The sequence below is a fragment of the Lethenteron reissneri genome, unplaced genomic scaffold (genome assembly GCF_015708825.2).
Source record: "Lethenteron reissneri isolate LAM-NWPU_2019-01 unplaced genomic scaffold, ASM1570882v1 scaffold_1450, whole genome shotgun sequence".
In the NCBI taxonomy this organism is placed as follows: Eukaryota; Metazoa; Chordata; class Hyperoartia; order Petromyzontiformes; family Petromyzontidae; genus Lethenteron; species Lethenteron reissneri.
Window position 1 is genome coordinate 741 of NW_026891169.1, and position 15,139 is coordinate 15,879.

Genomic DNA, 15,139 nt, shown 5'->3' on the forward strand with positions numbered 1-15,139 from the left:
CTCTCTCTCTCTGGCTCTCTCTCGTTCTGCACGCAGCCCTTCTCTGCGTCTCTTCCCTCCGTTAGCGGCGTTACCCCTTAGCGCAATGTTCTTGACTCGTCATCTTCACAGGAGGGCCCACTTTCGCCGACAAGACATCGTCAGTGCGAGGAGGGACGCCGCACGTTTGATGACATGGGGGAGGGGTATTTTCACTGTTTGTGTCTCCTCGACTGTGTCGGGGGCCGTCAGTGGCCTCGCGGCCCTGGCAATGAAGAGCGCGGCCTCTGGCGCCCGCGATGTTTCCGTGGGTGTACTCTGGTCCCCTCCCACGTGCATCAACAACACTCGAGAATGGAGTTGGTCAAGCATCCCAATATCACGACTATCGTTTGCAATTATTGGCGCCGGTTCTGACTGCCTCCCACTTTGGCTGTGGTGTCTTCCGTGCCTCCGTGTGCCGCGAGGCTTAATCTGCGACTTGCAACAACAGCGGCTTGCAAACATAACGCGGTGTTATTGCTATTACATAGCCCTCGGCAAGGTAAGGTCAAAGGTTAAACGGTAAAAAAAACGAGCCTACCTTTACCCTACCTTTTACCCTTACCCCATGCAAATAACCCGATTACAGGGACATTACTGGGGTACTACAACACGTGAACAAGGTGTTATAACGGTAAAAACTGTAGGTAGAGCGCTTTATTCAGATAGAATACTCTGGAATCGGGCGTTGAGGCTGTCGACGACACGGCCCTCCATGACCTCCTCGTCCCGGTGGTCGATGGCGATCTCGTCAACCATCGACGGGCCTCGTATCCCTGCGTCAATGTGCTGCTGACCAAGGGCTGGAACTTGTCGCTGCCGGCGGCTCCTCCACAGAGATCGCGCCTCGGATAACAAAATCAACCGCCGCGTTCTCAAACTTTGCCAGGAGGCGATCCGGGATTGCTGGCCGGCTCAGAGTTTGCTGCTTTAGGCGGCTCGCCGACGCCAACGACCCGACCCCGCCGCCTGGTGCCAGCACGTGGTGCTTCTTGAGGTGGGCTTTCCACCCCGACGCGTTCTTCGTGTGGGTGGAAAACCACTTGCCTTGCCGGGGATCACCCTCCATCCAACGGTGCGTGTGCTCCCACGGGAACGCTTGCCGCTGCCTCCTTCGATTGCTGTTCGCAGCAACCCCAAAGATGCCGTTGCTGGCATCCTTGACCTCGTCCGCTAGTGCCTCTGCCTCAAGGACGTGGACCGTCTCCATCTGGTCCGACATCAATGATCGCAATTTATAATGGAGGCCACGGACTGCGCCACGGAGCTTTTAGCGGTAAACAAGGTACCGTATTTACCGGGTAATTCGTGCTACCTTTACCCTCCCAGGTAATTCTTCTGAGCTACCTTTAACCTATCCTGTACCTTACCCCTTGGCATGTCGAAACCTTTACCCTTTTACCCGGTAAAATAGGTAATTTACCGTACCTTGATAATTGTTTTTTTACCCTTTTATCTGGCTACAAAACTGACACCTTTTTTTACAAGGAGTCATGTTTGCATAGACCACAATACCTGCAGTCGTAATGCAAATAAAAAACATAACTCTGATAATGTGTGCACTGTCCTTGAAGTTGATTGGTCCACACCCGAGACAGCTTTCCTTAGAGCCTAGTCTCATATGGAGTTGGACCAGATGACGCCAAAAGGCGCACAACTCAAAGACAAAGCACCATCAGAGTATGAGAGCTCAGGGTAAGCATTTGCCAGATAAAAGGGTAAAAACATTCTATTTTTTACCGTACCTTGCCGAGGCCTACTATCACACGTGACATTGACCCTTGCCTTGTATTCCATTCCCAGGCCAACTCGAAGCAGCTGCCGCAAATTACTCCCGAGGTGGAGGTGCCTCTGCTGACGACGCCCACGGTCACCGTCAAGTTCAGCAGCCCTCCCACCATCCTGAGGCGCAGGAGCGTGCGCGGGCTCAGCCACTCCTCCCCCCCGCCTTCTCGTCGCCGCTGACGGACGAGATGAGCGAACCGCAGGACACTCGCAAAAGCACGCCCCTCAAGAAGCTCCCCTTCTCCCCGTCGCAGGTAGCATGGCCCCCCACCCCCTTTGCTGCTTCTTGTTAACTACCTCGCCCAGTATTCAGGAGGTTGTGGGTTCGATCCCGACCCTGACGCCTGCTGTACGTTTGGAGTTTGTGTGTCTCTCTTATCATCATCACGGTGGCTAGGAGATGTTAACTACCTCGCCCGGTATGCAGGAGGTTGTGGGTTCGATCCCGACCCTGACGCCTGCTGTACTTTTGGAGTTTGCGTGTCTCTCTTATCATCATCACGGTGGCTAGGAGATGTTAACTACCTCGCCCGGTATTCAGGAGTTTGTGGGTTCGATCCCGACCCTGACGCCTGCTGTACGTTTGGAGTTTGCGTGTCTCTCTTATCATCATCACGGTGGCTAGGAGATGTTAACTACCTCACCCGGTATTCAGGAGGTTGTGGGTTCGATCCCGACCCTGACGCCTGCTGTACGTTTGGAGTTTGCGTGTCTCTCTATCATCATCACGGTGGCTAGGAGATGTTAACTACCTCGCCCGGTATTCAGGAGTTTGTGGGTTCGATCCCGACCCTGACGCCTGCTGTACGTTTGGAGTTTGCGTGTCTCTCTTATCATCATCACGGTGGCTAGGAGATGTTAACTACCTCGCCCGGTATTCAGGAGGTTGTGGGTTCGATCCCGACCCTGACGCCTGCTGTACGTTTGGAGTTTGCGTGTCTCTCTTATCATCATCACGGTGGCTAGGAGATGTTAACTACCTCGCCCGGTATGCAGGAGGTTGTGGGTTCGATGACGACCGTGACACCTGCTGTACGTTTGGAGTTTGCGTGCTCTATCACTTCACGACACAGATCCCCGTATTGGCAGCTGTGCCTATGCAGCCCAAGATGACCCGGCACCTGGATCGGCATTAGTCTGCCAGGAGGGGGCGATGATCTTGATACTGATAATTAGACGTTTTGTCGGTACACCGGTGCAGCATAACACACCGGTCCCTGTAAAACAGTCTGAAATGGAAATTTGAATCGGCAGATATGTATAGCGGTCTTCAATTGACGCGATTCCCAGGTCAAGGTTGACCATTGATTTGGGTACCGTTGAATCGAGGAATCGTCCGACCAAGTTTAGTGAAATCTGCCTTTGGAACACTGGGCCAGCCAATCTTCATCAGGCTGGGTGTTGCTGTACGGCCGCTCATAACATTCGTCTCCTTCCGACCGCTTCAGCATGACGAGAACTGATTTTGCCGCACCACCACCACTCCCACGCAATATTTTCTGACCGGGGTTGCGAATCGCAGGAAAAGAAATAATAATTGTGAGAGAAAAAAAGCCTTTTTTTTATACCGTGCACCACCGATGTACTGTCAAATACGTTCATTTCGAGGACGTTGGTAGCCTCGAGCCAGACGTTGCGCGATTGGTGCCGCTGCGTGGTTGTGCCCCCCGTGCGTGCAGTTCCTGAACTTGAAGGTGGATTTGTGCCCGTCGCTCACCTCTACCCCTGTGTGCAGCCACAAGGTGGAGGTCACCACGCCACTGCAGAGGGACCACACGCCAAAGCCCTCCAAGGGTGGTGGCAAAGCGTACGTTCCCTCTGCCCTGTTCCTCCACCCCTCTGTTCCTCCACCCCTCTGACCCTCCACCCCTCTGACCCTCCACCCCTCTGATCCTCCACCCCTCTGATCCTCCACCCCTCTGATCCTTCTCCCCTCTGTTCCTCCTCCCCTCTGTTCCTCCTCCCCTCTGTTCCTCCACCCCTCTGTTCCATCCCTCTGTCCCTCCACCCCTCTGATCCTCCACCCCTCTGTTCTGTCCCTCCACCCCTCTGTCCCTCCACCCCTCTGTTCCTCCACCCCTCTGATCCTCCCCCCCTCTGTCCCTCCACCCCTCTGTCCCTCCACCCCTCTGTCCCTCCACCCCTCTGTTCTGTCCCTCCACCCCTCTGTTCCTCCACCCCTCTGTTCCTCCACCCCTCTGTCCCTCCACCCCTCTGATCCTCCACCCCTCTGTCCCTCCACCCCTCTGTCCCTCCACCCCTCTGATCCTCCACCCCTCTGTTCCTCCACCCCTCTGTTCCTCCACCCCTCTGATCCTCCACCCCTCTGTCCCTCCACCCCTCTGTCCCTCCACCCCTCTGTCCCTCCACTCCTCTGTTCCTCCACCCCTCTGTCCCTCCTCCCCTCTGTCCCTCCACTCCTCTGTCCCTCCTCCCCTCTGTTCCTCCACCCCTCTGTTCCTCCACCCCTCTGATCCTCCACCCCTCTGATCCTCCACCCCTCTGTCCCTCCACCCCTCTGTTCCTCCACCCCTCTGATCCTCCACCCCTCTGTCCCTCCACCCCTCTGTCCCTCCACCCCTCTGTCCCTCCACTCCTCTGTTCCTCCACCCCTCTGTCCCTCCTCCCCTCTGTCCCTCCACTCCTCTGTCCCTCCTCCCCTCTGTTCCTCCACCCCTCTGTTCCTCCACCCCTCTGATCCTCCACCCCTCTGTTCCTCCACCCCTCTGTTCCTCCACCCCTCTGTTCCTCCACCCCTCTGTCCCTCCACCCCTCTGTCCCTCCACTCCTCTGTTCCTCCACCCCTCTGTCCCTCCTCCCCTCTGTCCCTCCACTCCTCTGTCCCTCCTCCCCTCTGTTCCTCCACCCCTCTGTCCCTCCACCCCTCTGATCCTCCACCCCTCTGTTCCTCCACCCCTCTGTCCCTCCACCCCTCTGTTCCTCCACCCCTCTGATCCTCCACCCCTCTGTCCCTCCACTCCTCTGTTCCTCCTCCCCTCTGTTCCTCCACCCCTCTGTCCCTCCACCCCTCTGTCCCTCCACTCCTCTGTTCCTCCTCCCCTCTGTTCCTCCACCCCTCTGTTCCTCCACCCCTCTGTCCCTCCACCCCTCTGTTCCTCCTCCCCTCTGTTCCTCCACCCCTCTGTTCCTCCACCCCTCTGTTCCTCCACCCCTCTGTCCCTCCACCCCTCTGTCCCTCCACCCCTCTGTCCCTCCACTCCTCTGTTCCTCCACCCCTCTGTCCCTCCACCCCTCTGTCCCTCCACCCTCTGTTCCCCCACCCCTCTGTTCCTCCACCCCTCTGTTCCTCCACCCCTCTGTTCCTCCACCCCTCTGTCCCTCCACCCCTCTGTCCCTCCACCCCTCTGTCCCTCCACCCCTCTGTCCCTCCACCCCTCTGTCCCTCCACCCCTCTGTCCCTCCACCCCTCTGTCCCTCCACCCCTCTGTCCCTCCACCCCTCTGTCCCTCCACCCCTCTGATCCTCCCCCCTCTGTCCCTCCACCCCTCTGTCCCTCCACCCCTCTGTCCCTCCACCCCTCTGTCCCTCCCCCCTCTGTCCCTCCACCCCTCTGATCCTCCACCCCTCTGTTCCTCCACCCTCTGTCCCTCCACCCCTCTGTCCCTCCACCCCTCTGTTCCTCCACCCCTCTGTCCCTCCACCCCTCTGTCCCTCCACCCCTCTGTCCCTCCACCCTCTGTTCCTCCACCCCTCTGTCCCTCCACCCCTCTGTTCCTCCACCCCTCTGTTCCTCCACCCCTCTGTCCCTCCACCCCTCTGTTCCTCCACCCTCTGTCCCTCCACCCCTCTGATCCTCCACCCCTCTGTCCCTCCACCCCTCTGTCCCTCCACCCCTCTGTTCCTCCACCCCTCTGTCCCTCCACCCCTCTGTCCTCCACCCCTCTGTTCCTCCACCCCTCTGATCCTCCACCCCTCTGTTCCTCCACCCCTCTGATCCTCCACCCCTCTGTCCCTCCACTCCTCTGATCCTCCACCCCTCTGTCCCTCCACCCCTCTGTCCTCCACCCTCTGTCCCTCCACCCCTCTGTCCCTCCACCCTCTGTCCTCCACCCCTCTGTTTCCACCCCTGTTTTACTTTCCCCTGTTCCTTCCTGGTGTGGCGACATTTCTCATTCTCAAAGTGAATGTTTGATATTGAGGTTCATCGCATGACAGGCATTGTGTGAGCTGAAATTTACTCAAATTGATGGCGAGAACTCAATTTATCGTGAAGGACTGTTTCCGTGTGCAGTTGTGCTGAGAACATCACCACACCCCTTGAGAACCCGGCTGGTTTCATGTCGGATGGATGAAATCCAGATCCAAACCCAGGATATCAGTGGTGCCGGCCTCAGCTAACTGAGTAACCTCACCACCTTGGGACATTCCTATTCTTTGCAAGCGAAGCCTTTCACCGTTCCGAGACATCTGCAAGTTGCAGGGTGGTGGGTGTCCCGTTGACCACTAAATCTCAGAACTTGCGAGAAGCGTAACACCGTTGTTTTTAAAGACATTGTTACTCACCGCAGACAAACCATCGCGACACGACCACCGCCACTCTACAACAGCTGGCAGCCAAACTGTGCCACACGCCCCCCTCCCGCATGGCCTTGTGGGAGCCTCGGTACCGAAAAAGTTGTTTTTATTTTAGTTTTCCTTCCGGTGGTGTCATTTTGAGGATGTGCACGCACGTCACCGGAACAGAATCGGAAGAGAAACTGACGATGTTTGCTGCCACGAACGTTTCTGCCGTACGGGATACGCGGCAGGCCGCTCTTTTGTCACCGCTGACAGCTGCCGCACTTCCAACATCCGGCGCTCCATCCTGGGACCGCCCCGCACCCCCACGCCGGTCAAGCAAGCGCTGGCAGCCATGAGAGCAAGTACGGCCCCGTCAAGCTGATGGTGAGGGCTATGATGTTATTCAGCGTTTGTTTTCACGCTCGCGTTACGTCGACCCGTAGTAAACTATTAAACTATTTTCTATTTCACCAGCTAAGGGCTCCGCCGAGTTGTGTGCCTCTTTCTCAGAAGTGACCTGGCCATTGCACATGACAGCCCAACGAAGGGGCTCATCATCATCATCGTCATCATCATCGTGTCGAAATTATAGCAGCAAATACTCGAGATCACGTTTCTAAATGTGGAGGGAAAAGCCGGAGTACCCGGAGAAAAATCCACGCGACCACGGGGAGGACACATGCAAACTCCACATATACAGCAGCAGGCGTCAGGGTTGGGATGGAATCCGCGACCTTCTGTATACCAGGCGAGGTAGTTAACATCTCCTAGCCACCGTGATGATGATGAGAGAGAGACACGCAAACTCCAAAATACAGCAGCAGGCGTCAGGGTCGGGATGGAATCCGCGACCTTCTGTATACCAGGCGAGGTAGTTAACATCTCCTAGCCACCGTGATGATGATGAGAGAGAGACACGCAAACTCCAAATATACAGCAGCAGGCGTCAGGGTCGGGATGGAATCCGCGACCTTCTGTATACCAGGCGAGGTAGTTAACATCTCCTAGCCACCGTGATGATGATGAGAGAGAGACACGCAAACTCCAAATATACAGCAGCAGGCATCAGGGTCGGGATGGAATCCACGACCTCCTGTATGCCAGGCGAGGGTAGTTAACATCTTGTGATCATCAGCATTTGTAGTTATGATATGTGTGCCTACAACCCATTTGTTAATCGGCTGCTGGATGATGGCCTCGTCTGTGCGGGTCTTGGGCTGACCATACTTCAGTGCAAGAGGCGAGCAAAGAGGTGGTCGTTTTAAATGCGCAGTTCAACAACGGATGTTGCTGCGTGGGCCTCTGCTGCCCACCACGCAAGCCCCACAGCTTAGAACACTGGTCCATGGTGGTTTGCCCATCCAAGGACTATCTGGGCCCTCAATCCCATCTGGATTCTGAGAGATTTGGCAAGATTGGGCGCACTCAAGGCGTTTACACTATGAGACATCTCCTTTAGCAGTGGCAAAATATGGTGATGGGTTTTTACCCTTTCAACTGGTACAAAAACTGACACCTTTATACAAGGCATCATGTTTGCAATAACCACAACACAAGCAGTCAAATGCAAACAAAACGAAACAACTCTGATAATGATAATAATGATATGCACTGTCCTTGAAGTTGATTGGTCCACACCCGAGACAGCTTTTCTTAGAGCCTAGTCTCCATTGGTGTTGGACCAGATGACGCCAACAGGCGTACAACTCAAAGACAGCGCACCATCAGAGTATTGCGAGCTCAGGGTAAGCATTTACACTATGAGACATCTCCTTTACCAGTGGCAAAATATAGTAATAGGTTTTACCCTTTCAACTGGTACACAACATGATCCCTTGTATAAAGGTGTCAGTTTTTGTACCAGTTGAAAGGGTAAAAACCTATCACTATCTTGCCACTGGTAAAGGAGGTCTCATAGAGCTAAGCAGTCCTCAGAAAACGATGGCGGTAGTCCCCCCGTGACTCACTCTGGTGCACAGCAAGAACATGTGCTTTCTCTTACAAGGCTGTAGCACAGAGTCACGTGGTGCCGGCAATTTGATGATACATGGCAGGAGTACAGTGAGGGAAACAAGTAGTTGATCCCCTGCTGATTTTGTACGTTTTCCCACTGACAAAGAAATGATCAGTCTATAATTGTAATGGTAGGTTTATTTGAACAGTGGAGAGACAGAATAACAACAAAATCCAGAAAGACGCAAGTCAAAAATGTTATAAATTGATTTGCATTTTAATGAGGGAAATAAGTATTTGACCCCCTCTGCAAAACATGACTTAGTACTTGGTGACACAACCCTTGTTGGCAATCACAGAGGTCAGACGTTTCTTGTAGTTGGCCACCAGGTTTGCACACATCTCAGGAGGGATTTTGTCCCACTCCTCTTTGCAGATCTTCTCCAAGTCATTAAGGTTTCGAGGCTGACGTTTGGCAACTCGAACCTTCAGCTCCCTCCACAGATTTTCTATGGGATTAAGGTCTGGAGACACTTTTTGCCAGGAGGGTTCCTGCTAAGTTTTTGCATTCGAGAGCAATGGTGCTGGGTGCATAATCCCATTGCGTAATTGGGTCGTTTGCAGCCTCAGACACCTTCCCAGCTGGTGCTGCAGGAGCTGCTGGAGCTGCTGGGGAAGGATGCGTCCTCGTTGCAGGACACCCCGGGGAGATTCACCGGCCTCCGCTCGGCCAAAACCGGTAACCCCTGGAAGGTGAGCACCTTCACCACACGGCGATTGCAGCGCCGCGGTGGCCAGGAGACGTTAACTCCCTCGCCAGGGATGTAGAAGGTTGTGGCTTCTATCCCATACCTGACACCTGCTGTTTATTTGGAGTTTGTGTGTCTCTCTCCCCGTGGATTTTACTCCAGGTCCTCGGGTTTCTCCCTCCACATTTGGAGTCGGCGTGCATGTACAGTGTTCGGCTGCGAAACATCTCCACGTGACGACGAGCCACTTTTGTCGAGCTGCAGTTTGTGGCCAAGCCGCTTCTGAAGAAGAGCTATACAGCTCAGCGGGCCCTAGCTGGTCAAATAAGCACAGTTTAGTTCGTCTTCTTGCTTCTTTCGGTAAAGTCATCACGTAGAAGGGAAATAATAAAACAATAAAAACAAAACATAATAAAATACAATTCTCACGACGTTTCGGCCACAACGCAAGCAGCCGTCCTCAGGTGAAGAACAGGTCTGTCGGAAAGACAGCGTCTGAATGACGTCTGATTTGACGCTGTCTTTCCGACTGCACACAAAACCACCGTGTTTCAACGCTGTGTGCAAAAAATCCCAGCGGGATGCAAGTCAAACAATAACACCCATAAGACAATTTAGATTCAAGTTATCAGGCTAACTCTGTACTATAAAAAAACAAATATGGCTAAACCAAACGTTTTCAAAATCACCAAAATAAAGCTATGAAAACATGTAAAAGTGTTCACAGGAACTGTGATTCAAATGTAACAATAAACGAGATACATAACATGTACGACCAAACTTTGCAGCCATAGTTGGCTGCATGAGTCGCTCCATAACAGCAGGAGTATCAGTAGCAGAATCTAAATTTTTCAATACACCTTTAATGATCAGCACACCATAATCAAAACTCAAGATCATACTTTGCAGCGGTCATCCAGAATGATACATTTGATTGCAGGCCATTCTGAATAGCAGTGGCAGCTATGGGCGTACAACTCCTCTAGAGCAGTTTTGAGTGAAGATCTCAGAGGTAGTGATCCAAGTTGCAATTTATTGGCGATAGCATTCCAGACCCTGGCGGCATCAATAGCAAAGGCCCTTTCTCCAGTATTTGTACGGCAATAAGAAACGTGAAGCTGATAAATGAGCAAAGACCTTAGGTCACATTTGTTCTTCGAAACAGCGAGGAGATCCGGCAGGTAGTCTGCTGATTTCTTGTAAGTGCATCGTGAATAAATAAGATCTGGTGCACAAGCCGTCGATCATTAAGAGACGTTAAGTTTGACCCAATGTAGAGATCTCAGTGGTGAGTCCTATATGGGCAGTTCAATGCAAATCTTAAGGCCGAGTGATACAGAGTCAAGCTTCTTCAGTACAGTACTTGGGGCTGATTTATACACGATGTCACAGGAATCAAGTAGAGGCAGTACGGTAGCTTTTATCAATTTCAAGCGGAACATAGGGGGGGAAGCAGTGCTTGTGTCGATACAGAAAACCAATTTTTGCTATTGTCTCTTTACCAATACAATCGATGTGAGTGCAGAGTTTGAATGATCTCTCCCCGCTCTGCCACTGCGGAGCAGCAGCGTGCTTGTCTCAGGATGTGCACGCTCCGTGCCACTCTCCTTGTGGCTGGGACCATTCTCATCTGTTATAATAATGAGCTGTCATTAGCCATAGTGCAGTGCTGGAAAGCAACACTAATTATCTCTTTTTGTTTGTTCCCACACAGCAGTGCATGCATGCTTGAATTGCACATACACACTCATTACAATCATGACATCGCTTGCCATAATTAGTATGAATCACCTTTTTGTGTGTGTGCTATTTTTTGCGTTTCATTATTGGGCTGCAATGCGCCTCTTCCACGCGACGCGCCTGCTGCTTGAGAGTGAGCGACATTAGTTACTTAATACGATTCATGCACCCGGTGCAAAGCTTGTCGATTCAGATTGTTTCCATATCTTTGTGTTTTCAGCTCCCAACTACACCATGAATTATTTTCAGTTGAAATAATAATGATGATGATGGTGTTGTGCTAAAGGCAACGTTGCCACACGTGGACTGACAATCTCCTGAGGGAGCTTGGTGGCACAGAGAGCTGAGGCCTGTGTCAGCATTGGGCCAGTACAGATGCCATCCTGGGTCTTACAATAATATCATTCATACTCACATTTATACATCGCACCCGTCAAGCAACACACGATCTTGTATAATGAGTTTGAGGGTAACAGCCCAGTCACCATTGGCTGCATCGACGATACATGGTATATATGAAGATGTTTTTATTCCACTTAAATGTGAGTGTCTAATAGTGCAGCAGCAGCAGCATTGGATCTGACAGGGTAGCGAGGGTTGGTGACGCGGCGGTGACAATCTTTGACCCCCCGCCCGCACAGATGAGCGAGGAGTGGGAGGCGGTGGCGTGCGGCAAGACGGAGGACCAAGCGTTGATGACGGAGAAGGCGCGCAGGATCCTGCACACCCTGCAGAGCCCGGTGCCACCGTGAGCGAGTGCCACCGCTCGGTTGGCGCCACCGCACGGTACACGACCCCCCGTCACTCGTCCGCCCCTCCGTGCGCTTCGATAGCGACGCCACAGACATTCCCCCCGACGGCAAAGTGAGCGGGACGTGCCAGGGCCTTTTTTATCCGAAACGGCGGCGGTTTTGGTTTCCCCGCCAAATCCCGCGCCGGCGTTCATTCTCTCGGCGAAGGCGTTTGTGGGAGTATTTAAATGGAGAAGCCGGCAACAGGATTGTAAACTGTAAGTGCGATGGGTTCAACTGCCTTGGAGGCAACACATTGATTCAGTTCCAACACACGGGGTAACTTTCCCCTTAACAGAATTACAAGCTGTGTCGGTGACCACCAGGCTAGTAGCTACACTGGTCACAACGTAACTGCTCAGTTTAACTCGTAGCAGGCTTATTATTCGTAATCAACGTGTTTTGGGTGAGATCGCTGCGTTATTTATAAATGTGTCGTAACCCTCCACCACCCGACACGGCCAATCAGTAAAAATTGTCACGTTGACAAAAGACAAAAGAGTTCACTGCTTTAGCCCACCGGTGTGTTGAAGCGTGAAACCACAACATTTACAATGTTTGAGTAGCACGACGTTTCGCTGGTAATTGCATCCAGCATCATCGGGCACTGGGGAGACAAAGGCGGCCGGGAGTGGTGCTGGCCACCCACCCCCTCGTGTGCCGTGCCGGCCTTCATAGGTGCTACTCGCTAACAGCACTTGCCCCTACAGTCTGTTAAAGCTACACGGGGATCTTTGTCTTTGTGCGACCCGGTGTGCAGGGAGTGTCTCTGCTGGACTCATCAGAAGGCAACGAAAATAAGGACAACTTGGCAGTCACACAGACACAGTGACACATGCAGAGACACACACACAGACACAGTGACACATGCAGACACACACAGACACACAGACACACACACAGTGACACATACAGACACACAGACACACACACAGACACAGTGACACATGCAGACACACACAGACACGGTGACACATGCAGACACACACACACAGACACAGTGACACATGCAGAGACACACAGACACAGTGACACATGCAGAGACACACACACACAGACACACAGACACAGTGACACATGCAGAGACACACAGACACACACACACAGACACACACACACACAGACACACACACACAGACACAGTGACACATGCAGACACACACAGACACGGTGACACATGCAGACACACAGACACACACACAGACACAGTGACACATGCAGACACACACAGACACGGTGACACATGCAGACACACACAGACACACACAGACACACACACACAGACACAGTGACACATGCAGAGACACACAGACACACACACACAGACACACACACACACAGACACACAGACACAGTGACAGAGACACACAGACACACACAGACACAGTGACACATGCAGACACACACAGACACAGTGACACATGCAGAGACACACACACACACAGACACACACACACAGACACAGTGACACATGCAGAGACACACAGACACACACACACAGACACAGTGACACATGCAGAGACACACAGGCACACACAGACACACAGACACACACAGACACAGTGACACATGCAGAGACACACAGACACACACACAGACACACACTGACACACACACACAGACAGACACACACAGACAGACACACACAGACAGACACATACAGACAGACACACACACAGACACACACACACACAGACACAGACACACACAGTGACACATGCAGGGACACACAGACACACACAGACACACACACACAGACACAGTGACACATGCAGAGACACACACACACACAGACACACACACACAGACACAGTGACACATGCAGAGACACACACACAGACACACACACACAGACACAGTGACACATGCAGAGACACACACACAGACACACACACACAGACACAGTGACACATGCAGAGACACACACACACAGACACAGTGAAACATGCAGAGACACACAGACACACACAGACACACAGACACACACACAGACACACACAGACACACACACAGTGACACATGCAGAGACACACAGACACACAGACACACACACACACAGACACACACACACAGACACAGTGACACATGCAGAGACACAGACACACAGACACACACACAGACACAGTGACACATGCAGAGACACACAGACACACACAGACACAGTGACACATGCAGAGACACACACACACATAGACACAGTGACACATGCAGAGACACACAAACACACAGACACACACACACAGACACAGTGGCACATGCAGAGACACAAAGACACACACAGACACACACAGACACAGTGACACATGCAGAGACACACACACACATAGACACAGTGACACATGCAGTGACACATGCAGAGACACACAGAGACACACACAGAGACACACAGAGAGACACACACAGAGACACACACAGAGACAGACACACATGCAGAGACACACACACAGACACACGCATAACTATGCTGGACATTTGCTCTGGAGACATCTCAAGGCGGCCCAAAAACAGTTTTCCACGGGTTTTCCTCATCCGACGCCGAACGCATTGCACACCAGAGGCAACTTCAGTCGATTACCCCAAGCCATTTGATATGCTCAAATGTATTTCCAAGGCCATGTGATGTTCATGGCGGCTCGCAGAGCGCCAGCCAAAATACAGCAACAGCAGGCTCCAGCTCAGCCTTCACAATGAGGAGCTTTATTTTGTGACAGAAAAATGAAAACAATTAAAAAAGACCAAAGTTGACTAAATATAATTACAGAATGAATATATTGTAGAGTTTGTTTTAAATAAAGTGTCATTATATTGCATGGAGTTTATACACTTGTACGCGTGTGTGTAGATCTTGGTGTAGAACACTGTCTCCCCTCAAGTGTCACAGTTTGGTGGAGTGAAATGACATCAGCGAGCACCGATGAAGCAGATGTGAAACAGCACACCCCACGACGCGCTAACGTGTGTTATATACACATAGAGCAAGGCAGGGCCGGGCCAGGTTCTAACATCAGTTGCCACTGGTGTGACGTGAAGGCTGACGGGTCCACGAACGATGACATTGCTCCCCACATACACTCACGGTAAACAAAGACAAAGATCCCCCGTGTAGCCTTAACAGACTGTAGGGGCAAGTGCTGTTAGCGAGCACCTATGAAGGCCGGCACGGCACACGAGGGGGTGGGTGGCCAGCACCACGCCCGACCGCCTTTGTCTCCCCAGTGGCGATGTTTACACACCGCACCAGGTACTCATTTGAGGCTGAGTCCACCTAGGGGAGGCCCATAACTGGTTCAGATAATCGCCACTGGTGTTGGCTGCGAGCGGGAATCTAACTCGGGTCACCAGGTTCACAGTGCAGCGCGCTAACCGCTACGCTGCCGCTCCCCGCAACACACACACGTACGCACACACACACACGTACGCACACACACGCACACACACACACGTACGCACACACACACGTATATATACATGTGGCCAGGTGATGCTGTAAAATAATTCCTGCCTCTCAATTGGAAACGTCATGAATTTTAATGCTAGACAGAGAGTCATAACTCAGCCCATCATCCTTCCAGGTCTGGT

At 52.5% G+C, this 15,139-nt stretch overlaps 1 protein-coding gene across 1 annotated transcript; it reads left to right on the forward strand.

The window, feature by feature from the left end:
• The first annotated feature begins 1,078 nt into the window (after nt 1-1,078).
• Nucleotides 1,079-9,108, forward strand: LOC133362352 (myb-related protein A-like). Its single transcript, XM_061581277.1, has 5 exons — nt 1,079-1,096; nt 1,825-2,060; nt 3,486-3,613; nt 6,601-6,685; nt 8,905-9,108. The coding sequence occupies exons 2-5, from the start codon at nt 1,995-1,997 to the stop codon at nt 9,106-9,108; spliced, it is 483 nt and encodes a 160-aa protein (XP_061437261.1). The 5' UTR covers nt 1,079-1,096; nt 1,825-1,994.
• Nucleotides 9,109-15,139: the final 6,031 nt, after the last annotated feature.